Source organism: Ambystoma mexicanum, chromosome 5p (genome assembly GCF_040938575.1).
Source record: "Ambystoma mexicanum isolate Mex_15411 chromosome 5p, UKY_AmexF1_1, whole genome shotgun sequence".
In the NCBI taxonomy this organism is placed as follows: Eukaryota; Metazoa; Chordata; class Amphibia; order Caudata; family Ambystomatidae; genus Ambystoma; species Ambystoma mexicanum.
Window position 1 is genome coordinate 57,391,708 of NC_090930.1, and position 26,207 is coordinate 57,417,914.

General features: G+C 47.4%; 1 protein-coding gene across 1 annotated transcript in view; it reads left to right on the top strand.

The window, feature by feature from the left end:
- The window catches only part of TEX11 (testis expressed 11), a 3,096,519-nt gene that overhangs the window by 2,688,890 nt on the left and 381,422 nt on the right, over window positions 1-26,207 (top strand). Inside the window, exon 25 of the mRNA XM_069612434.1 lies at window positions 8,602-8,674. Coding sequence (XP_069468535.1) covers window positions 8,602-8,674 — 73 coding nt within the window. The remainder of the gene's footprint in view (window positions 1-8,601; window positions 8,675-26,207) is intronic.

Sequence of the window (26,207 nt, forward strand, 5' to 3'; positions counted from 1 at the left end):
GGTCAGTCACGTCTCCAAGAAACAAATTTGTGGTAGATCTCTTTGTTCGGCTGGGGCCTCCCTCTGGAACAGTCTCCCTGCCTCCCTGAAACTGGAGCAGAACCATCTCTGGTTCTGGAAGCACCTCAAGACCTTCCTCTTTGCTTCTGCTTTCTCTCCTCCTCTCCCTTGCTGAACTCCTGACTGAAACTGCACTGGTCATCTGGCTACTCTCTGATCTCGGGCCCAGGGCCCCTCCCCTGCCAGCTGCACACCTGCACTACCCCTCGGGCAACCCCTGCACTTGGGGGGCTGTTTTCTGTATCCCTACAGTCCCCACCAGGTCTCGGCACTTGATGTCTGCACTTACCCCTCCACTTGCCACATGCTGGGCGCACTTTTACCTACTGTTTTTATTAATTTTTTACGGTTGATCCTATGTAATGCACTGTGCCCTCCCCCTTTCACTCACCCCCGCACTTTCTCTTTGCCCTTCCCCTGCACTTGCGCAATCTCAATGTCACCTGGCCTAGCAAGATTGTTGTCTCTGTCTTCTCTCTGTTCCCCCTCCCCTGCCTTGTCGCGCTTTGAAACACTTGTGTTTAGGCGCGTTATAAATGCCATCTCATATCATATCATGCAGACAGAGGGTGACCCTGAATGGTTGGCTGTTAGGGTGATAGTTGTAAAACCTTGCGATAGCAAAAGTTTGTAAACCCTATCCTATGGCTGTCCTACAGTATAGCTGTGATGTCAAGATACCCAATTGCTAAAAAAGAAGTACAACTTTAAATAAGGATTTTAATGTCCCCCTCCTTTCCCTGCTGCGGCAATACCTCTATCCAGGTTACATATTGGAGAAAACAATAAGCTAATATTGTAAATTCTTTGAGTCATCTAATAATTTCAATGGATTGCATTCTCCCGCCAGTTCCTCATCAGATAGATATCCTTCGAGCTTCAGCAGCTTTGACACTTTTCCAACAGGGGTGTTGTACGACTCAGCATCGCCCGTCGACTCCTCTTGACTCACCCGTGCTACTCCTTGATTCCGGACGTGTATATATTAGCTCACTACGCCCCTGTAGCAGAGTTCCTTTTTTCTGTGCACTCAGCACGCTGCTTTTCGGAATGTTTTCAATTCCGAAGTTCGTCGATATGTGAGGCCCTAAGGCTTTGGGGTTGAAACGTTCTCAGGACTGGAACTCAAAAATGTCGATCATCGACTCGCATGGCATCTGCGTGTCATGTCTGAGGATAGACCACGAAATTGAGGAGTGCGGTTCCTGTCAACAAAAGAAACCGAAGTCCCTTAGGGAGCGATCAGCAAGATTGGCACTCGGGCAGTCTTCATCAAAGTCTCTGGCGCGGTCGACCGTTAGGTCGTCGGGCCAAGACACTGAAGTCCCCACGCCCTAAAAAGAGGACAGGCACCACAAGAAGGCGAAGAAACGTTTGGATTCCGGAAGCTGTTTGTCCTCTGCATCGTCCCACAGGGAAAAAAGATTCCATTGATGCAGACACAAATCTGATTCGTCGGAGGAACGTATTGAGGTAAGAGTGGGAGACGTTCAAGATATCCAATTGCTAAAAAAGAAGTACAACTTTAAATAAGGATTTTAATGTCCCCTCCTTTCCCTGCTGTGGCAATACCTCTATCCAGGTTACATATTGGAGAAAACAATAAGCTAATATTGTAAATTCTTTGAGTCATCTAATCATTTCAATGGATTGCATTCTCCCGCCAGTTCCTCATCAGATAGATATCCTTCGAGCTTCAGCAGCTTTGACACTTTTCCAACAGCGGTTTTGTACGACTCAGCATCGCCCGTCGACTCCTCTTGACTCACCCGTGCTACTCCTTGATTCCAGACGTGTATATATTAGCTCACTACGCCCCTGTAGCAGAGTTCCTTTTTTCTGTGCACTCAGCACGCTGCTTTTCGGAATGTTTTCAATTCAGCAGTTCTTCGATATGTGAGGCCCTAAGGCTTTGGGGTTGAAACTTTCTCAGGACTGGGACTCAAAAATGTCGATCATCGACTCGCATGGCATCTGCGTGTCGTGTCTGGGGAAAGACAACAAAATTGAGGAGTGCGGTTCCTGTCAACAAAAGAAACCAAAGTCCCTTGGGAGCGATCAGCAAGATTGGCACTCGGACGATCTTCATCAAAATCTCCGGCGCGGTCGACCGTTAGGTCGTCGGGCCAAGACACTGAAGTCCCCACGCCCTAAAAAGAGGACAGGGACCACAAGAAGGCAAAGAAACGTTTGCCGTCCGGAAGCTATTCATCCTCTGCATCGTCCCACAAGAAAAAAAGATTCCCTTGATGCAGACACGACTCTGATTCGTCGGAGGAATGCATTGAGGTAAGAGTGGGAGACGTTCAAGGAGCAAATGCTCCAGCTTTTCCAGAAAGCTGTTGCAGGTAAGACTTAGGTCTCAATGGTGCAGGTAAATAGGGCACCAGTTACGCCAGAGGTTCTGGCCCCAAGGTTACCATGCCTGGTCATACAACCTTGTGCTCGACTTTGACGACTGGGAAACCAGCTCTAGTGCCGAGGAGGTCGCCTTGGAGGAACTACTCCGTTGATGTCGGTGCCGACAGTCGAAATTCCTTTCTCTCCGGTTCTCTATCACTTTTTTTGACTCTATGAGGTCGATCTATGACAACAAAGGGGACCAAGTGTCATTTGGCTATGAGCAGGGTGGCTGGAGGAGATGATTTCTTCACGGACCAAGTAGATTTGCTTGACCTGGCTGAAGGTTTGCATGGTGTAAACGGGTTAAACACGTCTCCCGACATGGATTTGTAACAGGTCGCTCCTTATGGTCACCCGAATGCGCAGTGCAGAAGGACTGTCAAAAAGGTGACTAAGGCCTTGGGTCTGGGCACCCTGGCTAAACCCCTGTCTGCCTATGAATTGACGGACATCCTAGCTAAGGGACCACAAATGGAAAGGGCATTGCCATTTATTACGGCTATCTCAGAGCCAATTTCCACATTGTGGCAATGGCCATGTTCCACACCAGTGGTAGACTCAGAACTCACCAAAAAATATAAACCATCTCAAGAGGATTTACCCCTTATGTCACCTCGCCATAAGGTCTAGTGGTACAAGCCTCTACAATAAGCTCTAGACCGCCCACATACACCTCCAATCTCCCTGTGGACAGGAATTCCAAGAAGACGGATGCCCAGGGCAAAAGATCTTTGCTTCAGGAAGCATGGCCCTGAAGGCGGTCAATGTACCATACACATTCGCTAAATAGTCCCACGGACTGTGGAGAATTATGCCGGAAGTGCCGCAACACATCTCGGCTGGTGAAATAAAGGATGGGTTTCTATGCATCATTCACAATGACAAGAATGTGGTATGCCAAGCAGTGCAGTCGGGCCTGGACGCTGCAGATTGCGTAGGCCATGCAATGGGGACATCCACAGTACTAAGGAGGACAGTCTACTTCCACAGTTTAGGATTTTCAGTGAATGTCCAAGCTACATTTCTCGACATAGCTGTTGATGGTGAGCACCTGTTTACCCGAAGGCCGATGAGTCCTTGAAGAAATTCAAAGACTCCAAGTTGGCTGCCAAGTCACTGGGTCTAGCTGTGTAGCAACTAGCAAAACAATCTTTCGGCTTCTACTCTAAGGGTAGAGGCTACAGGCGGTATGTCCTGTTTGGAAAGAGGGCACATCTCCCTTAAGCCAGGCACGGGCAGAGGCGTTTCTCGCATTCCCGGATGGGGCAAAGGGGCCTCAGCAACCAGACTGTGGCAGCAGTGGCAGGAGCGGTGGCACCCGTTAGGGTACTTTGAGTTCTCCCCACATGTGTCTCCGGTTAGAGGGAGAATCTCTGAGCAGTGGGACAGATGCAAGAAGGTAATCTCCGACGCCTGGGCCTTGCAGCTTGTCGAATGGGGGTACTGTCTACCATTCTTAAGAAAATCACCAGACAGACCACCCTCCCTCTGCAACAACCGGGACAGGAGCTCCAGGAGGAACTGAGAGCCCTGGTATTGAAGGGTGCAGTAGAAGAGTTGTCACCCGAGCAGAGGGGATTTGGCTGTTTTCTGGTACCCAAAAAAGGAGGAGGACTCTGTCCCATCCTGGACCCCAGGGCCTTAAACAAGTTCTTGAGGAAAGACAAGTTCAGAATGGTGGCATTGAGGGAAATTCTCCAGGCTCTACAACGTCAGGACTGGTTAGTGTTGCTGGACCTTCAGGATACTTATTTTCATGTGCCAATCTATCAGAGGCACAGGCAGTTCCTGAGATTTGTCATCGAGGACACTCACTCTCAATTCAAGGTGCTCCCATTTGGCTTAATGTCCGCGCCCAGGCTTTTCACCAAGCCGGTGGGAATGGTGGCGGCACATCCACCAACCCCCCGCCTAAAGAAAGAGTCATCAGTGTCAGGCAAATGGTCGACATTTTCCAGAGCCATGACAGCCTACCTGCGTCTTCCTTCCTCTGGCTCTTAGGTCTAATGGCTTCTTGCATTTTTCTGGTGCCAGAGGCCAGACTGTGGATGCGATCTCTGTAGTGGCTGCTGAGAAGTCAGTGGTCTCAGTATTTCTGCGCCATGAAGGACATTTTCAAGGTGACAAGGTCGGTGGCCAACAGCCTTTCTTGGTGGAACACAGAGAGAACAGGAGGGCGGGAGATCCCTTTTTGCCACCGTGGCTTCAATCCATTTTGGTCACAGATGCGTCCCTGAAGGGTTAGGGCATTCACTGAATGGATCTGCAAGTGAGTGGCTTTTGGTCGCCACTGGAATGCCGGCGCATATCAAAATGCTGGAGTTGCAGGCGATCCGGTTGGCTCTTCTGGAGGAGGAGCCGTCTACGTCATTACCAGACTACTCCCCCTCACCAATGCCATATTGGGACAGAAACAGGGCGGTGAAACCTGCTGTAGTGCTGATATTGCAGCAAGTGTTCGAGAGACGCTTCCCACTGAGACAACCGTACCGTAATGTACCCTCGAATTGATGTAAGGGACATAGGTTTACGACAACCACTGAGCAAAGATCTGTAAACAGTCAGGCCAGAAGCCAAGTGACGTCCCAAAGAGACAACACGAGGACACACTGATGATGAGACAAGATGCTGTACTGAAACGATGTATGAATACTGAAGACTGAAGATGTAACTGAAGAAATGTAATAACCGCACATGCGAGTATGAAGAAATCATGCGTAATAAGAAGATAAGTGACAGGAGGAATAACTGATGTACATCTGCTGAAAATCAAGGTAGACAAGAAAATAGAGAGGCTTGCTAAGGTAGAAAATAGGACGCAGGCAAAGCTGCCATTTTGAGAAAATGGATTTTGGTCTTGTATGAATAGTAAGATGGAAACCTTGGGGAGACAAGTCAAGCTGCAGGAGCTGAAAGGCACAGAAATCACGCTGTGCAAGGGGCAGGGGAAGCTGTGGGTCAGAGTCAAGGACGTCACCGCAAGGATAACTTCAAACAATCAAGAGGATAAGCTGTGTGCATAGGACACATTTCTCTTAGGTGAGATACAAGAAAGAACGTTGTGAATGCCAAGTATTAGACCAATAAAGACATGGAAAGGGCTTCCAGAACGGAGCAACCAAGTGTCCAGTGTCCAAGAAGAATAAATGCATCTGAAGTAAACTGAATCAAACAGCAGTAAATAGGAGACGATTTGGAAAAAATCATGGTCTCCTCGCACGTGATTCAGAAGCTGGAAATAGGACCTATTACAGAGCTCCAGGCGAGATAACAGTGTGCTTTCACTCCTGTTGAATGGCCAAGGGAAAGAACAACCGGTTAGGTCAACTACAAAGGAAGAGTCTTGGCTTAAGGCCTAGGGGATGAGAGATGGTAGACTAATTGGTTGGGAAGGCGGTTGTCTGACGTTGGCCTCCTGCACCTGGGGTCCATAGCTAACGTTCTGCTAACGAGCCAATGTTCAAAGTTGGTGCAAGCATGCCAAACCAATCGTAAGGGCTTATATGATGGTGGTCTATACAATGTTGCATCCATCAATCAGCTGCTAGTTATTCTGCTCTTGTCTATGTTTCAGGTAGTTAGAGGTAGTCTGAGGCGTACCTATTATTATGAAGGGCATGTTGGAATTTACTAATCCATTTGAGAATGTATATGAAGACATATTCCCTAACCAATCCATCCCTGCAATAGGTTTTTTATTATTTGCCACGTAGGATGACGCCATAGCTGACGTATATTGGGGTATAAGAACCTCTGCAAGGTTGAAATATGTTGAGAGTGCGTAGGCTGTTAACTGCTGCTTGCCAGGTTTACCTATTTTATTTCATTGATAATAAAACAGTACTTTTGCCATCTTCTTTGAGTTTGTCCAGTTATTTGGGCCCGAGATTGTTTTATGGTAATTCCATCCAGCTTACAACACACTCCAAAGTGCTCCGGCACACCCTGATGGCCTTTGCCCCTTCCCTCAAAGGGAAACATGTACTCTCGCTGAGGTCAACACTGTGGCCCACATTACCTCAACAACAGGGGAGTGTATGGTCCCTGCCCCTGTGCAGGGAAATGCGGAAACTATGGTTCTGATTGTTGGAGAACCGGATTTCTGCTTCGGCTCTCCGCCTAATGGGAGCAGAGAACGGGCTAGCATACACTCTGAGCAGGCAGAGCATGGTCTCACACAAGTGGGAAGTGTGCCAGGAAGTTCTCAAAGGGATCTTTGCCCAGTGGGGTACCCCAACAGTGGATCTGTTTGCCACGAGGGCCAACGCGAAGTGCAGACAGTTTTGAGCCAGGGAATTCACTGCGAAGGGTACACTTGTGTACTCGTTCCTGATAGGGTGGGTCTTCAACCACCACTATGTGTTTCCTCCGATACCTGTCATCCCGTGGGTTCTCAGGAGGTTGAGGAGGTTTCGAGCCACCATGATCTTTATTGCCCCGTACTGGCCAGGAGAACATGGTACTCCTGGACTGGACCATCGGTCCACCACTCAGGTTGCTTCAACGACTGGACCTCCTATAACAGTCGGAAGGTCGGGTGCTCCACCCAAACCCAGAATTCCTCAACCTATATGCGTGGCTTTTCAAAGGATGAGGTAAGATGACTGGTACCTCTCAGAAGAGGTACTTGAGGTGCTATTGGCTGCAGACAGACCTTCTACGAGATCTTTGAACACGTGCAGGTGAAGAACATTTGAGGCGTGCTGTAGGGAATGCAGGATCGACCCTATCGCTTGTCCCACTACTGTGGTGAAGAGTTTCTTCTGTCACTGGCCTCTATGGGCTGTCAGATAGGCACAGTCAAGGGCTACTTGGCAGCTTTGTATGTGTTGAAGAGGTCCCCGGATCAAGAATCCTTCTTCACGTCCCAGTAATCACCCAATTCCTGAAAGTCCTTGTAAATAGGTTTCCACCTATTCCATTTTTGGTTGTGGACTGGGACCTAAATTTGGTTTTGTCATTTTTTATGGTGGCTCCATTTAAGTCCATGCATTCATGTCCTTTCATGTTACTTACCCTGAAAACGGCTTTCCTGGTGGTAATCACATCAGTGAGACGTGTAAGTGAGCATCAGGCTCTATCTTGCAATCTGCCCTTTTTCAAAGAGAAGGCTTCTCTCAAGGAGCGTCCTGTGGTTTCTGAATTTCACATGTCCCAGAGCATTGATTTGCCTATTTTCTATCCTCCTCCACATCCCTCTAAGGATGAGGAAATGCTACACAGGCTGGACCCTTAGAGGGTGCTTAGCTTCTATGTAGCTAGGATGACAGAATTGAGGGATGCTGGCCAACTCTTTGTGGCTTTCTATCTATCCAGGAAGGGTCTGTCTGTGTCAAAAAAGACAATCTCTCGCTCTATAATTCTCCGCATTGCAGAGTGTTATCAGAGAGCAGGAAAGGATCTGCCACCAGGTCTCAGGGTACATTCTACCATTGGTGTGGCAGCCTTGTCTGAGGGCTTTCATCCCACTTTCTCACACTGTACTACTTTGGGAGTGTATCTGATGAGAAATCTGTGGGAGAATGCAGTTCCTTGAAGTAGAAATTACTTACCAGTAATGTTCTTTCTAATGATTCTTCTCCCACAGATTCCTCATCACCCTCCCATCCTCCCCTGCTTTGAAAGTGGTCTGCTGCCTTTATCTTTTTCTCTTCTAATGGGACGAAGTTAAACTATTAGGCATTAGGCATGATTTGGTGCCACATTGTATGAGGACTATCAGCCAGTTGCTTGCAGTACGGTTGCGTCTGCGTCTTTAAGCCTAATCCTATGGGTTCTTCCTGGCCGGTTGCATAGCTCGGAGGGAAAGAATGTGGGGAACTGAGGTATAGGGGCGTAGTGACGTAATGTATATATGGCCGACTTCAAGTCCTGATACAAGGAGTGGCACGGGCGAGTCAAGATGAGTCGACGGTCGATATCGAATTGTACTACACCCCCTGTTGAAAAGGTTTCCAAGTAGCTGACGCTGGAAGGATATCGATCTGATGAGGAATTTATGGGAGAAGAAATCTTCAGGGCAATAAATGTTTTCTGAATGTATTCTTTCATATTTCTGTTTTAAATGTGGGTAAGAAATACATTAAATTTGCAGAGTATACACATTCTTTTTATGTGTGCTTTTGTCTTGCACTCCAGATTGCGCTTCTAACTCAGTCCCTGGAGCGTATTCATTTGTGTAGGGAAACATGGACAGTGCTGAAGTCTTTAGGTGAGTGAAGAAAATCTATAGACAAATTAAGATTATTCCATGTACCCATTCTCTATTAAATGTCCAACTGGAATGTCTATGCAGTACAGTTGTGTATGTCTATTCTTTGAATAACACATGGGTTTGGATGGTATGATTTATTAAAATGTAAAAAAAACAAGAAAGCAAATTGGGGGAGAGAAGATGAGTTTTCAAATACATTCTACAAATGGGAACATACATTCTTGATCTCAAGCATTTGCTCTTATATTAATTTACATGCTTTTTCAGTTTTTTCTGCATTTGGCTGAGACTCATTAGTACCTCTATGTTAGTAGTCTTCTCATTTTAGTGCATCCATCTGTAGGGTCTTTTATCTACAGCTGCATTGCTCGATTGTTTACTGACCTAATAAAAAAGATGCAATGCCATTTTTAGGAACACTGCATTTACACAATGCTGCACAGAGCAGATATACATTATACTCTCCCTACACTAGGAACTCAAATGTAGTGGTCATCTTCCTTTAAAACTCTTTTCATTCAAGCTCATTGAACTCCATATAAAAGAATGAAGTCATTGGTGTAAATTATAAGTATTGTTATGAATAAGTCATTGCGATAATATCACAGTATGTTGGAATGATAGAGCACTTGATTCTAGACAGTACAGGACTTAGATGGAGCATAAAAATCCATGTCATGTTTATTGAAGGCCTTCTTTTAATTGGGGGCAGTGGCCTTGTTATAAGTGAACATTACACAACTCTTTATACAATCAATGGGAAGACTCTTCGTGTCAAAAGATGAATCTTTTTTACGCCCCATGAAAAATACAAGGCAATCTTATGACTTGTTTAGGCAAAATGAATAACCATCACATATATTTTGTTACTTTACCACCCAGCTACGTCACTGAGCTCTGCATTACTTTCTCCAAATTAGTTATTGTCGGAAACTTCAATATATAGTGCAACCAATCAGTGGCCTTGTTCTAAGATTCTTTGAAGATGGAAACATGAGTGTGAGTGGTTTGTGCACTTTATATGAAGAGCCTAGAATTGTCAAACTTTCTCATGACGAGTTTATAATATTTACTGAAGTGAAGGGCCACTCCCCTGTCAAGATATTTACCAGTATAATAGAAAACCAAGCTAGAATTACTGAACCTATCTCTTATAGTTCCTGTTGGTGGCTAGCACTAGTCAAAATGATGTGACCAAGGTCACAGTTATAATATTGCCCTTACTCTTGAATTGGATTGGATAGGTTATGTTACTCGTATTAAACTGTGCAAATCCCACCAGCCCAACCTTAAGCTGCCTAGTTCATTGCATTGCTAAAACACTCCAAAAATATGTGTAATTTCAAGCTTCTTTGAAAATAGCATTATGGTATTGAGGACACATATATTCGCTACTGTATTAAGGAGAAACAGATTTACTAAATTGCACGACAAGCCTATCACCCAGACATCTTAAAGGTTGAAACTGATTACTGTATAACATTATTTTTCCATACATGTGGCATATCCTGCTGGTAGTTCCTGTGAACTATATTTCCCAGCAGGTGCCCGTGTACTTATCCCCGTCAGAGGCGTGTTAGCGCCGGCACATTTGGGCTCGTCTGCGCCCTTTAAACACGATTGTATCCCGCCCACGGCTTATTTCTCATTTCATATGAAAGTGGTGTGATTAGAGCTGTGTGACTAGCCTTCCTCGCGGAACTGTGTTCATATAGACCCAGAGTACTTCATCACTGCATTGTAGCATTTTTGTTTGATCTATTTCTGTCTGCCATAATTTGGTTTTATCTAAAAAGCATTATCTAGCTTCTTTGGACAATCTGTAACATATTTGTAATTGCAACGTAACTCATAGACCTATGTTGCCATACCCGTGGCATTCTGCTGGCAGTTCCTCTGAACTACATGTCCCAGCAGGTACTGGTGTGCTTAGCCCCATCAGTGAGGGATTAGTGCCGGCGTGTTTGAGCTGGTCTGCGCCAGTCCGCGTTGGTCGTGGCAGGAGAAGGAGCTCACACAGTAGTACCCTTCCCCTCAACAGGGCTTAGAAATTCGGTAAGTCATCTAGGGGTAACATACCACGACATCTATTCACATCTCAACATGGGTATACACCCAGGCCTTAATTTACTTCTAGCAGCACACAAAGCAGCACACAAAGCCATTGTCAACAGATATCTGCATCCTAAACTGAAATCCACAGAACTAAACACATCCACTACCCCCCTAGAGGCAAGCTGTAACACTCATGCAGAACTAAAGACCCCAGATCAAAGCTCTCAAACACCCCATACTACTGGATGGAACCCCTAGTCTGTCATTTGACCCCCTGGCAGTAGAAATCATGCCTTAAACACCAGAAAAAGGACAAATTACTAAAATGATAGGGGCACATGGTACACCTGACCAAGCTGTATATAGTCCTAGCACCGACAGTCAGGGTAGCACAATCCCGGGAAAGAACATAAAAAATGCAACCAAAAAGGTTATTCAAAACTATGGATAATGTGATGGAAAGCAAAACCATCAAAATGTTTCTACTAAACACATTGTCCTTCAACAAACATGCTATTGATATCAGGGAATACATACATTGAGGATAATAACATTGATGTGCTATGCCGAACTGAATCAGGGCTGAACGATGCAAGCGAGCCAAAAATAGACCTAGCGGTACCAGCAAAATACAATTTCGAATGGATTGTGTCCTCCCACGTATTTCTCTTCTTATGATAACTCGTTGTCTCCAGCTTCGCTGCGTCGGGGAAAAAAAATTCTCTCGGCAGAGGGCGCTGTGCTCGAGGTCGTGGCGTTGATTGTCCCTTGACGGACTCCATACTCTGTCGACGTCACCGATGGTATAAATAGCTCGAGCCGCGCCCGTTGCTTCAGTTCCGTTTTTCCGATCGCTTCGCTATCGAGAATGGCGCGCTTCCGATTTTCTGTGAAGAAAATGTCATAATCTTCGACTCCTTCGACACCCAAGACTGGGTTCAAGAAGTGTGTTGATTGTGGATCAAAAATGTCGATCACGGATCCCCACCAGGTTTGTCTCTGGTGTCTCGGTTCCAGTCACTGAACCGACGACTGCGGCCCCTGCCTATCCATGACCGAGAAAGCTCTTCGTGAGAGGAGAGGTAAACTGTTGGTGGGGAGGGAAGCCTCTAAGAAGGCTATTTATTTTAAAATTTATTTATTGGCATTTGTGGTTAAGAGCGCTTTACATTTTTACTGGTCTGGGCCTTAATTCAGGGCACCTGACCGACTTATTACAGTCATGCCTTGTTCATAAAACAGAATAACAACATACATAAACAAACTTAACATTAACAGTCTCCTTGCGAATGGGTGTTTGGCGGTAGGCATTGTCGGGGAGGGTGGGTTTAGTGTCCACAGGGGAGCGGGGGGAGTTCTTCTCGGTGTAGTCCGGGGGTTGGGGGGTGTGGTTTCGAGTGTTCCTTGATTTCGTGATTAGCAGTGGGATGGATACCTGCGACATTCAGGGAGGTTTGTCATCGGGGGATCTGAACAGTTTGGTTAAGGTGTCTTTCCATGCCTCCAGTGCCATGCTCGAGTCTTCGGTAGATCTAGTTACACTGTCCTCCCAGGCTCTGGTTTCGGCATTCGCCCACCTTTCCAGTTCTCTGCGCCATGCTTTGTGGCTTGGTCCTGTGGGCTTTTTCCAGGCCATGGCGATGGTTCTTTTGGCCGTTATGCATAGCAGGTCCATTACCTTTACAGCGTGTTTCAGTTTGGCTGGCCTAGAGTAGCTGCCTAGGAGGCACTCAGCTGGGGTCCATTTGTATCTTGTGACTTCTGCTGCCTCACAGGTTTGCTGCACTTTCGACCAGAGGTTCTGTGCCTTGGTGCAGTTCCATAGCATGTGGATCAAGTCAGCCTCATCCGTCCCGCACCAGGTGCAGTGCATCTCAGTGGTCCTTTTGAACTTTGCCACCCTGCTCGGGGTCAAGTAGGTACGGTATAATACGTTGATTTGAATTAATCTAAATCTTTGGTTCCTGGAGACCTCTTTTGGGAAGGTCAATGCTCTGAGCCATTCGCTATCTGTCATTTCCTGTCCCATGTCTGTTTCCCAGCGGGTCTTTAATGCAGCACTGCGAGGATTAGGGATGTTTCTCAGAAGACTGTATATTTGAGATATCGGTTTTCCCCCTTCGCTCAAGTTATACAACAGTGTCAAGAAGGGGTCTTCTTCGGGTTCTTCCGGCCAGGTGGACCATCTTGTGCGGGCTATGTTGCGGAGCTTTTGATACCATAGGAATTGGCCGACCTGGATATCTTCTGCCGCCTGCAGCTCAGTGAATTCTCTAAATATGCCATCGGTGTACAGGTCGCCCCAAGTGTATATCCCTTTCTTTTCCCAGAGCCTGATATTGTATGGGTTGGTGTCTGTCTTGTCGAGCCCTGAGATGATTGGCACTTCTCGGGAGTATGGGTGTTTCAGGCGCAGGACCATCATGGCTCTGTGCCATATCTTCTTGCCTAGGGTCGCCAATAGTGGTGGTCTATGTGTCAGTTTCTGTGGGGCCCAAAGCCATTCTTTCAAGCGGATCGGGGCTATCATGGCCTGTAGCAGGGGTGTCTCAGACGTGGCTTCGTCCGCTAGCCATTTGGATACATGGCTCAGTTGGGCCGCCAGATAGTACTTTTCTAGATTTGGTAGTTGTATGCCACCTTGGTCGTACGGTAGGACTAGCGTGGATAAGGCTACCCGATGTCTGCCCTTTCCCCAGAGGAATTCCTTGATTATTTTATTGAGAAGCTGGAAGAAGGGGTTTTTGATGTAAAAGTGGACATTCTGGAATCCGTACAGAAATCTGGGTAGAATAATCATCTTGGCTATCGAGGCCCTCCCTAGCATGGACAATGGGAGCTTCGCCCAGAATCTTATGGATTTGCGTAGTGCTGGTACTTTGGCCTGTGTATTGTGTATGTGCATTAATTCTGGGGTATGCATTATTTGGATCCCTAGATAACGGAAGGAGGCAGTCTGCCATTCGATACCCACTTTGGGGAGATCATCGCTGTTTCTGTTTTTCAGTCCTGCCAGAGGGAACAAGCAGGATTTAGTTTTGCTAAACTTGATACCTGAATATCTGGTGAAATTGTCGAGCACCTCTAATATTGTCGGCACATTTAGGTGGGGATTGTTAACATACAACAGGACGTCATCCGCATATAATGAGATGATATGGTCTATTCCTGCTAGCCTGATCCCCGCATCAAAGAATTGCTGTCTGAAATAAATTGCTATAGGTTCCAATCCTAAGACGTAGAGCATGGGGGAGAGCGGGCAGCCCTGTCTAGTACCCCGCTGAATATCCCATTTTTCAGACACGTATTTCCCAGATTTCAGCCTGGCCTTAGGTTTGCTATACAGGATCTTGACCCATCTGATAAATCCTTGGCCGACTCCGAATCCCTCCAGAACTGCTATTAGCCATTCCCAGTATATGGAGTCGAACGCCTTAATGGCGTCTAAGGATAGTAGTGCTAGGTTTTCGTCGCAAGTGTTGGTCTGGGCTATGATGTGTTGGAGCCTGCGCAAATTTAGAGATGTATTGCGGCCGGGTATGAAGCCGTTTTGGTCCGGGTGTATTATTTCCCCTATCACTTTGGATAGTCGTTTTGCTAGGATCGTTGTTAATATTTTAACGTCGCAATTGAGCATAGCAAGTGGGCGGTAAGAGTCACATTTGTCAGGGGGTTTGTCAGGTTTGAGCATTGGGATCACTAGGGTCTCTGTCATACTGTCTGGGAGAACGCCTCTCTCATATGTTTCTGAGAAGACCTGGTATAGTAGTGGCGTTAGGGAGGGTTCGAATGTTTTATAAAACTCAGAGGGCAGTCCATCGCTTCCTGGGGTTTTGCATGTGGCTAGGGATTGTATAGCGTCTGCTATGTCTTCTAGTGTGATGTCAGAGCTCAGGGTATCGGATTGTGCTGGTGATAGCTTAGGTAAGCCTATTTCCTCTAGTGTATCTGCGATTTGTTCCGGTGGGATCTTGTCCACGTGGGAATATAAATTTGTGTAGTAATGTTTAAAAGTATCATTGATACTCTGTTGGGTCTTGTGTTCTATGCCATGCTCGTCCCTTAATGTCGTGGTTATCTGTTTGGGGTGTTCACGTTTACACAGCCAGGCCAATAACCGGCCCGGTTTGTCTGCTTCCGCGTGTGTTCTGTTGGTCCTGGCGCTAAAATCAAATTTTTCCAGTCTATTCCACGCGCCAGAGCAGGCATCTCTAAGGGTTCTGAGGTCATCTTCCCTTCCGGGGGTTTCTATTGGGGTGGCTTCTAATTTCTGGATCTCGCCTTCCTTCTGTTCGAGTTCAGTTCTTAATGCTTTTCTGATACCTCCCGCTTTCGCTATAACTTCCCCTCGGATTACTACTTTTAAGGCTTCCCAAACCACGCCGATATGTTCTACACTTCCTGTGTTTTCTGTTATGCAATTTTCTATGGATTCTTGCAGCTCCTCCCTGAAGGCTGGGTCCTTCAGGGCGTTAATAGGCATCCTCCACATGGGGATGGGTGGCCTGGGACTGTTGTGATGCCAGTCCATCAGGAGTGGGGAATGGTCCGAGATAGTTCTACCTAAATACTGCATGCCCCCTACTTGTGGCAGGTGATCTCTACTTATGAAGAGGTAGTCTAGCCTGGTGTGGAGTTTGTGGGGGGAGGAATAGTAAGAGTAGGCTCTCTCGTCTGGGTGCAATTCTCGCCATGCATCTGTCAGGTCTAATTCCTTGACCAGGGTGGCTAGGGACATGGTGGCTGTGGAGGGACCCTTCACTGGAGGCCAAGACCTGTCTAGCACGGAATCGTGGACACAATTGAAGTCGCCTCCCCACAAGAAGAAACCCTCTCTAAGTTGTACCATCTTAGCGTTCAGTGTTTTCAAGTGTGCAGGGATGTTGTTGTTGGGGAAATACGAGTTTACTATGCAGATCTCCCTTTGCTCGAGAATGCCCCAAACTATCAGGTATCTGCCCTCTGGGTCTTTTTCCTTACCAGTCAGTTGGAATGGTACTTGAGGGTTGATCCAGGTGTAAACCCCTCTGGCATATTTGGAGTAAGGTGCTCCGAAGCCCTGTCCTCCCCAGTGTTCCTGCAGCTTTGCATTGGTTTCCACGGTACAGTGTGTTTCCTGTAGTAGGGCAATGTCCACTCTTTTTCTTTGTAAGTAGGATTTTATCCGGTTTCTGCGAAGATAGGTGCCCAGGCCCCTCACATTCCAGGTTAATATTTTAATGTGCTCTGCCATCTTGGTATCGTCGGGGGGTTCGGGAGGCGTTTGCTTCTTTTGGGGTGCTTATGGGCTCGTCAAGGGCTTCGCCTACCCGCAGGTTCCAATCCTTCACGACCGCCTTTTCAGTCCGCCAGTTCGCTGATTGCATTTTGTTGTGTGGAGACGTAGTAACTGTTTTAACTGCCATTCTGTGGAATGGATTAACTAGGAAAAACAACAACAAGAAACTGCTCCCAGCAGTCGTTTCGAACTGACGACGCTCGGGGGCTCCTGGGCCTTCCAGGCCTATCCAGGTCTTTCGGCTCAGGCAGCGTGTGGGTTTTTTGCCCACACCTTCCCAGGTTGGGGGGGTCATCAGCGTTTCTGCGAGTGGGCCTCCGGCTTCCTGCCCAATCTTGGTATTTCCTTGGTGCGGCGGCGAATTTGGTCGTAATATTTAGGTGTACATGGGGCCTTCGTATGGTTTCATCTTTTGTTGTGTTCTAGGATTTCTTCAGTGTCGTCTGCGAGGTTATTGTGTTCGAGCCAAAGGTTTGCTGCTGCTGGAGTCTCTAAGAAAATGGCCTTTCCCTTGTATAGTATTTTGAGTCTTGCCGGGTATAGCAGCATATATTTGAGGTTCAATTTTCGCAATCTGGCCTTTATGGGAATGAAAGAGTTCCTTGTCCGTTGCACCGTAGGGGTATAGTCTGGGTACATGACTATTGATGCGTTGCTTCTTTTGATCTCCCCTCCCTCCCTCGAGAACCTCAGTATGGTCTCTCGGTCTCTGAAGTTCAATATTTTCGCAATCATTGGTCTAGGATAAGACCCGGGAGGTGGTCGCTTCTGGAGAGACCTGTGGGCCCGCTCTACTGAGAACCCTTGGGTGAGATTGCCCGCGCCTACTTCCTGCAACAGTAGTGTTTCTATGAACCCTGTGGGGTTTGAGCCCTCCATGTCTTCTGGAACTCCTAGAATTCGGACATTATTTCGGCGAGCCCGACCTTCCGCATCTTCTGACCGTGCTTCCAAACGGGCCACTGTTGATTCCAATTCACTAACTTTCGCTTTTAGTTCTTGTGTGGTCTCCGTATTGTCCTGTAGGGTGGCTTCCGTGGCAGTGACTCTTTCGGCCAAGTTGCGAGCATCTTGCCTTATTAGTTGTAGTTCTGTTTTTATTTCTCCTCTCATATCTTCGACTGTTGTTTTCAATGCTGCTATCGCCTGGAGGATCTGGGAGTCGTGGGAGTCCTCCGGCGGGGTTGGTGGCTCGGTCGCGGTGTCCGCTGCTTGTGGCGTCTGTGCTTTCGGACGGGCTGTGGTGAACGAGTCCATCGTTACGGCTCTGGACTTGTTTTTGGGGGGAGACATCTCTCCTCGCGGGGCGTCGTGTTGCCTCGGCAGCTTCAGTCGGTGGACTACTAATATGGGATCGAGCCGATTCAAGTCCCTCGGTGTCCCGATGCAGTGGGTAAGCAAAGGTTAGTATAGAGTGCCGTCCGTGACCTGTGCTAGGAGGGTGGTGAGGCCTTAAATGGGGCAGCCACTTCCGGATCGAGTGGTTCCACTGCTATTGCCAGGATTCTCTTGCTTGTGCCCCTAAGGTGTTCGTTCCACTACAGGGTCTGGCCTCTTTCCGCCACCCACGGGCCTCCGTTAGGGTTTTTCGGGTTGTGGTGGTGGGAGTCAACCGGGTCAGTCCCGTGTGATTTCTGCTCCGCTGGGCTCCCGAACTCGTGGGGGCAAATCTCCTTTGGGAGTGTTCCCTTCAGGTGGTGGGGACGGCGGGCCTTACCTAGTTCCCTAGTTCCCTCTTCCGGGGGCCTTCCGGGTATCGCCGTCTGTTGTCCGTCCTGGGTCGCCTCGGGCGTCCCCGTTTCCGCTTGCCTTGTGATGGCACCGCGGATGCCCGGGGGGAGGTGGGAAGTTGTGTTGTTCCACGGAGGCTTGTAATCCCGTCTCCGTCCCGTCACGTCTAGTGGGTCTCTCCGCTGCGGGCCGCCATCTTGGATGTCGCAGGGGGAGAGATTTCGGACGGTTCGTTAACCGCTTTGCCTGTGCCGATTCTCTCCGGTTTTTTGATCTGGTGTTCCCGGAAGGATCTGTTATGGCTCGGTTGATTTTCAGCCCTGAAGCTTCATTATTTTCGCCGATATTTCTTGTGCTGCAGGATCATGGGCAGGAGCTTCACGGAAAGCCGCCTTCTCTACATGCGCGCTGGCCACGCCCCCCTCTAAGAAGGCTATGTCTAAAAAACATAAGAAAGCGACTGATGCGAAGGAATCGGATCGCCATATGCACGCCAAGAGATCTCGATCTAGGAGTGGATCGAGACACTCTTCGTCATCGTCTAAAAAAATGAAGAGGAGATATAGATCTCTCTCATAGTCGACCGAAGAAATTCGATGTCCGACAAAATCGGATTCTCCCAGTAAATGGGAAGAATTCCGTAAAAAGATGATGGAGGTTTTCGAGAATGCGGCCCCGACCCACTAGAAAGAACCTCGAAAAAGCCATACCCCTAAGATCGCTCCATTGGACGACTTCATCGAAGCTGCCGGCATCGACCATTTCGGCACCAAAAACATCCTCGATGCCCATGTCGAAGTCACCTTCGAAGTCATCGAAGACTCCTTCGACAACTTCGAAGGATTTATCAATCCCTTCGACGCGTATGGTAGAAAAAGAAGGGAGATTCACTCCTTTGCCCAGGTCAGACTTTTTTAAGTCCATGTCCTCAATTTATGAGGAATCTGGCTCAGAAGAAGACAAAGTTACTCCTTTTGGAGTTTCTTATGGCACAACGCAAGTTCCTGAGGAACTCATTGACCAGGAATCTAGAATGAGAGACCTGAGTGATACTCTACATTCTGCCAGTGGAATTGACACTTCCCCAGAATTAGAGTTTGCCAGACCTGATCCTGCAGAGCATGCAGATACTGGGTACAGGGGTCTTATGATCAGAGTAATAGAATATATGGGTTGGGGTAACACTTCACCTATTTTTGAACAGGATGACATGATGGATATAATTGTCAGAGGTCCTCAAAAAGATCAGTCGTCCCCTTTCACAGGGCTCTTCAGAGGACGGTGGAGAAAAACTGGGAAAAGCCGGAGAGCATTGCTGCTGCAGATAGTAATTTCCCCAAGAAATATAGACCAGCTGGTACAGATCCCGAATACTTAAACAAGCATCCGACTCCAGAAAGTCTAGTCATTCACGCAGCATCCACATCAAAGCAAACTGCATATCCCACTATCCCTCCAGATAGAGAGGATAAAAAAGTTGATGCCTGGACCTGTAAAGTTTTCACGTCAGGCAGTATGGCCCTTAAATTGACAAATGTCACCTGTACCCTAGCCAGGTTTACCCATACCCTGTGGGACTGTATTTCGGCGGCGGCTGATCATATTCCAGAAGGCGAGGAAAGGGAAGTATTCCTGAATATAGTCAAAGACGGGAAGGAGGCAATGAAGGAATGTCTCCAGTCTGGACTGGATACTGCTGATAGTATCAGCAGGTCCATGGCTGCAAGTGTTGTGCTACGCAGATTTGCGTGGTTGAGGAAGTCGGGGTTTGCACCAGATGTGCAAGCCAGACTCCTTAACATGCCCTTTGATGGCTCGAGGATGTTTGGCAGCAAGGCTGATGAAAGCCTAGAAAAACTTCAGACCTCGAAAGCGGCAGCTAAATCGCTTAGCGCCTCTATGCGCCAGCCTCTGAAAGCCTATTCCGGCTCATCTTCCTGGAGGGGTCGTTCTTTTCGATACTACTCCTCTTTTGGTAGAGGAAGAGGACAGGCTTCTCAAAGGGGCAAAAGAAACTTCCCTCGTGGAGCACGAGGAAGAGGTGCAAAATCAGCCTCAGGAGTGGCATCTGTACCCTCAGCCACTCCTGCAGCCGCCTCCAAATCCCTCTGAGACTTTGTTACACAAAACACCAGTGGGAGGCAGGATCTCTCAACATCTGCAGGAATGGCGGGGCATTACCTCAGATTCTTGGGCACTGGAAATAGTAGCCCAAGGTTACTGTCTCCCCTTCCTAAAAAGGCCTCAGAATCATCCACCCGGAGCCAACTCTGTCAAAATTCCAGATCCGCTCCTGTTGCAGGAAATTTTAACCCTGCTAGAGAAAGATGCCATAGAACTGGTACCTGTAGCGGAGACGAACTGGGGTTGGTACTCCCCATATTTTCTCATTCCAAAAAAGGACAGAGGACTGAGACCCATCTTAGACTTGAGAAACTTGAACAAGTTCCTCAGGAAGGACAAGTTCAAGATGGTGACTCTTTCTCAGATCCTTCAGGCTCTCCAACTCCAAGATTGGTTGGTATCATTGGACCTTCAGGATGCTTACTTTCATGTGCCAATCCATCCAAAGCACAGAAAGTACCTGAGGTTCGCGATTGGCAATTATCATGATCAGTTTCGAGTTCTGCCTTTCGGGTTGACCTCCGCCCTGAGGGTTTTCACCAAACTGTTGGCGGTTGTGGCAGCGAGTCTCAGGAGAGGAGGTATTCACATATATTCCTACCAGAACAAGCTCAGGAACATCTTTCGATCACCTGCCACTTCCTCCACAAATTGGGCTTCTCCCTCAATTTCAAGAAGTCCCGCATGATACCATCCCAGAAGCTCCAGTTTATCGGAGCAGTCTTGGACACTTCCTCGGGAAAAGCCTCGCCTCCCGAAGTGAGAGCTTCCAGCAGATGGTAACAAAATTCCAGAATGCCCAACGTCTACCGGCCTTCGATTTTCTGAGGTTGCTTGGCCTCATTGCATCCTGCATTTTCCTACTACCAGAGGTCAGGTTCAGAATGAGATCCCTTCAATGGGCACTCAGAACTCAGTGGTCCCAGTTCTCAGGGAATATGTCGGATCTTCTGCAAGTCCCGAGCACAGTTGCTCAGGATCTTCTATGGTGGGCTTGCAACAACAACATTCTCAAGGGAGAGTCTTTTTGCCAACCATGGCCGGACATAACAGTAGTGACGGGCGCCTCACTCACAGGGTGGGGAGCACACACCAACGATCTGACAATCAGCGGTCGTTGGTCTCCATCAGAGTCAAAACTACACATCAACATTTTGGAGCTGAGGGCAACCAGACTAGCGCTGAAGGCCTTTCTGCCCTCTGTACAGGGAAAGAATGTCCTGATAATGACGGACAATACAGTGGCAATGTACTACCTCAACAAGAGAGGAGGTGTAGGGTCACTACCACTGTGCAGAGAGGCAATGCAGCTCTGGTTCTGGGCAATGAAAGGAGGAATCTCTCTATCGGCAATTCACCTAGCGGGAGAGAAGAACACAGCGGCAGATGCTCTGAGCAGGCAGAGTACATTCTCCCACGAGTGGGAGTTGGCTCAGGAAGTCCTTCTGGAGATCTTTGCCCTTTGGGGAACCCCTCAAGTGGATCTGTTTGCCACCGCGATCAACCGGAAGTGCGATCAGTACTGCTCAAGGGAATTTCCTCAAAGAGGAGCTCTGGGAGCCGCATTCGTAGTGGAGTGGAAGTTTGCGCTGCTGTATGCGTTTCCCCCAGCCCCCGTGATTCCTCAAGTAATCAGGAGGTTGAGAAAGTTCAGGAAAACCATGATCCTAATTGTCCCGGATTGGGCCAGGAGGACGTGGTACCCGGACCTTCTAGACATGTCCATCTGCCCTCCAATACATCTTCCGCAAAGAGAGGATCTTCTCTCGCAAGAGGAAGGTCGGGTTCTCCATCCAGAGGTCAAGACACTCAACCTTCACGCATGGTTTCTGAGAGGTTGAGATACAAGGATTGGGATCTTCCGGATGACATAATGGAAGTCTTGTATTCGGCCAGAAGGCCAGCAACAATATCTTTGTATCGATGTCGCTGGAACAGGTTCAGTAACTGGTGCAAAGATACGATGTGGACCCTTTTCAATGTGGCACTCCAGTAGTGCTCTCTTTTCTATTACATCTAGCCAATCTGGGGCTCCAGATAGGAACAATCAAAGGATACCTTGCTGCGCTGTCCATTTTCAAGCGCACCTCGGAAGAGGTTTCATATTTCAAAATACCACTAATTCAATTCTTAAAAGGACTTACTAACGTATACCCTCCAATACCTTTTTATGTCCCAACTTGGGACTTAAATTAAGTATTAAAATTCTTGACTTGCATACCTTTTGAGCCTCTGCACTCATGTCCATTGAGGCTTTTAACACTAAAAACTGTCCTTCTTGTGGCCCTATCATCAGCCCGCAGGGTTAGTGAACTTCAGGCTCTCTCATGCAGACCACAATATACTATTTTTTATAAGGATAAGGTAGTCCTTAAAGTTAGACCTTCATTCTTACCAAAGGTAGTTTCGGACTTCCATTTGTCACAAAAAATAGTACTACCAACTTTTTATCCTCCTCCTCATTTGGGCAAGGAAGAGGAGAGACTGCACAGACTAGATCCCAAGAGGGCTCTTAGTTTTTACATCTCAAGGATGTCTAAATTGCGACAAGATGACCAACTATTTGTGGGTTATACTGGTCATAAACTAGGCTTATCTGTAACAAAACAGACCATATCCCGCTGGATCATCTTAGCCATAATTGAATGCTACAGATTAGCGGGAAAATACCCACCAGATGGGCTTCGTGCCCATTCTTCAAGGGGAATGGCTACTTCTGCGGCTCTAAAGAGGGGAGTCCCGGCAGCAGATATTTGTGCAGCTGCAACCTGGAAAACAATGCATACTTTTGTCAAGCATTACTGCTTGAATACTGCCTCCTCCAATGAGGGATTATTTGCCAAGGCAGTTCTGCATTCTGTTCACAAAAACTAAAACTAGTACTCCCGCCTCCAAAATTGTCACTGCTATGGGAGTCTATCATAAGATGAGGAATACGTGGGAGGACACAATCCATTCGAAGAACAAGTTACTTACCAACTGTAACGTTCTTTCGACTGGATGTTCCTCCCACATATTCCTCATCGACCCTCCCATCCTACCCCACAGTACAGTTTATGTTTTCTTACACTTTCCTCTCACCATGAGTGCATCAGTTATGGGGCACGCCTGGGTGTTCCTCCTGTATGTTTCATCGAAAAAACAGAACTGAATCAACGGGCACTGCTCGAGCTATTTATACCATCGGTGACGTCGACAGAGTATGGAGTCCGTCGAGGGACAATCGACGCCACGACCTCAAGCTCAGCGCCCTCTGCCGAGAGAATTTATTTTTCCGAAGCAGCAAAGCTGGAGACAACGAGTTATCATAAGATGAGGAATACTTGGGAGGAACTTCCAGTCGAAAGAACGTTACAGTTGGTAAGTAACTTGTTCTTCTTCCACAAAAACTGGGAAAATGGCAAGGAAGTTGGGGTGGCCATTAACACCAGAAATAACGTGAGGGTTGCGAGATAAGTCATCTTAAATTCACCCCCCAACACCAATAGTTGTGTCAATGTAATACTGCTATAATGCCCCCCAGGGGATACATCTGGATTCAATGAGGAACTCACACATCTCTAACCATACTTTACAGACTCAACTTTTGAACCATACTACTGGGTGATCTGAACAGATGGCGCAACGAAGCATCCGACAAAGAAGCGCTACTACTGGAACAGGAGCTTAAAAACATAGACATCTCTGTACATAATAGTGACCAGACACATACCAAGGATCACATTCTACACTGGATGGCATCTAGGAATATTAAAATTGAGGGTATAGAAACGAAACCCTGCATCTGGTTGTGTCAGCACTTTGTAGAGATTAGGATCCATTTACCTGAGAAACCTCCTGGTAACACTAATAAAGTGGAGAAGGTTCTCAGTAGGAACCTCAACAAAATAACACTGGATGAACTGAACAATTGCTGTGATGCACTTTTGACGTCCACTACTGATTTCGATCCCCAGATGTCTTAGTAGCTTCATATACAACTCACATCTTGGCAAAATTAAATCAGGCAGCCCAGATGAAACTTAAGACAATAAGAAACGGAACAATCCACAGCATATGGTTCACCCCCAATCTAGAAACCATGAAGAAAACAAAGAGGCAGGCTGAACGGACATGGATCAAACTTAAAACAGAACAAAATAAAGCAATCTGGAAGACTTATAAAACAGCAATAGTTTAAAAGACTGGTAAAACCAAATATCCCTACATCTTTCACCCATAGCAAAGAAGACTGTCCCAAGGTACAGCAAGCTTTTGCCAGAAAGATCAGACTAGCATATGATAAAATAGACAGATCCCCTAATCTTGTCACAAAATCACAGCAGAAAAAAAAGAGGATGGCTGCAATCTGCATGTGTTTGAATTCAAACCAGTGTCTCTACTGGAAGTAAACAAAGTAGTTGAAAACATGCACCCTACCACTTGTGCTGGTGAAAATTGTAATAGGAAACTCAAAAGAACTGTGCCCCTTTCCTCACACGCTTTATCAATTCTACTTTTGCACACAGTGCTATACCAGATACCATTAAAGAAGTGAGTGGTAGTGACCGCTGTCTTAAGAAACCCAATTCAACACTTTATCAATTCGACTTTTGCACACAATGCCATGCCAGATACCATCAAAAAATTGGTAGTGACCCTGTCTTAAGAAATCCAATTCAAACCCTAAAGACTCTGCAAACTTAAGACCTATCACTAATGCCCCATTCCTACTGAAAATCATAGACAAAATGGCTGCCATTCAGTTCCAAGAGTTTCTAGAATGCAACCGTCACGATTCCCAGGGGTGGGTCAAGCAAGTCTCCTTATTATGGCCATCCGGCCAGTTCAACTAGGACATTGGGTCATCTCCCCCATATCCATAACATCGCTGCCAAGTTGGGCCAGTGAATGGCACTCAAGATGGCCCTCCAGTTGCCAGTGCTGAAACCATCCCTGGTGGTCTTGTGTTCAAGGGTGCATCCCAGGGCTATATAACCACGCCCCGGCCTTGGGCCGCACACCATGCTTTGCATTATTCCTGCTTCAGAGCAGTGCAATGCTTACCATCTGTGTCCGTGTCTAGCCCGACGTATCCCAGCAGCGGGAATGCCCAACTGAGTCCAGGCATTCACCCGCTCTGCTCGTTGCCAGCAGAAAGCTCTGTGTTACTCACCTTTCAGCAGTCGCTTTCTTCACCACGGGGATCTGCAAAATTAAACAACAGACACAGGTTACCTCTTGGACTTGCCTCTCGAACCGTCCACTGTCCCGAGTCCGTTTTACTTCACTGCAACTCCCGAACTGGTGAGCATTCCACCAACTTCTGATACCACGCAGACCTTCACTTGACCGCAACTCCTGATTCAGCGTGCACTCCAGCAGCACTTCAGATACTATGCAGACCTGGACGGAGAAAGTGAAAACATTAATCACAACATCACACAAAGCCTGCAATCCACCACACTGCACAGCTGGTACTTTAAGCAAAGCATCAAAGCAGCTAACAGGGAACGTTGCAACAGCCAGGGGACGCGCTGAGCAAAGGGAGGCATGGGGAGGACGCTGCCATAGCCGCATCGCCGAGCAGGCCTCCCTGGGCCCATGTCTCCCAATGCCCCTACATCAGGGACCAGCTGGGGTACCATTCCCCAGACTAACCAACGCCAGCAATAGAAAGTGGGCATGGGGGAGGGAACCCGAGGTGCAAAAAGGGTGGGATGTGGGGTGGAAGATGGTAGTCCATCCCCCATTAGGTGCTTATAAGCACCAGAGTTTAAGCAAACAGCCTAGTTTCCTGATCAGCTGAGGGCAGAAAGGTTTACGTGTCGAGTGTGAGGCAGAAAAAGAGGCAAGAATTTGGTTGCACAAGAAGATCAACAGGTGGCGAATTGGGCTAAGAAGATTGGTACAGGAAGTTTCAAGCCAGGAAGGTATTGAGGGCAGGGGAGAAAAAGTCATCGGAATATTTGAGGACGGAAGCCCACGTATGGAAATTATTGAGGACACGCAAATAGAGGACGTGTCTATTGAGGTTCAAACATCAACAAGCGCCTCGTCTATGGGGCCAGATCACATGTTTTGGCAGAAATTTGCCTCATTGGCAAATATTAAGGGCTGGGAGGCGGTGATGGCCCAGATGGGGGGGGGGGCAAAGAGGGATAGGTCAAGTTTGAGCATGGGATCGCAGGAATCAGGGGGCAGCATGGAGTCTCAAGGCTCTATGAAAAGGCTTTGCAAAACTAACACTGGCCAGAAGGGATGTAAAATGTAGAAAGATTTGGAGGATGAACTTGCTGTGGCAACAGTGATTATTGGTCGGGCAGAAAACATGAGCGACAGACCAACAACAAATGAGGTCCT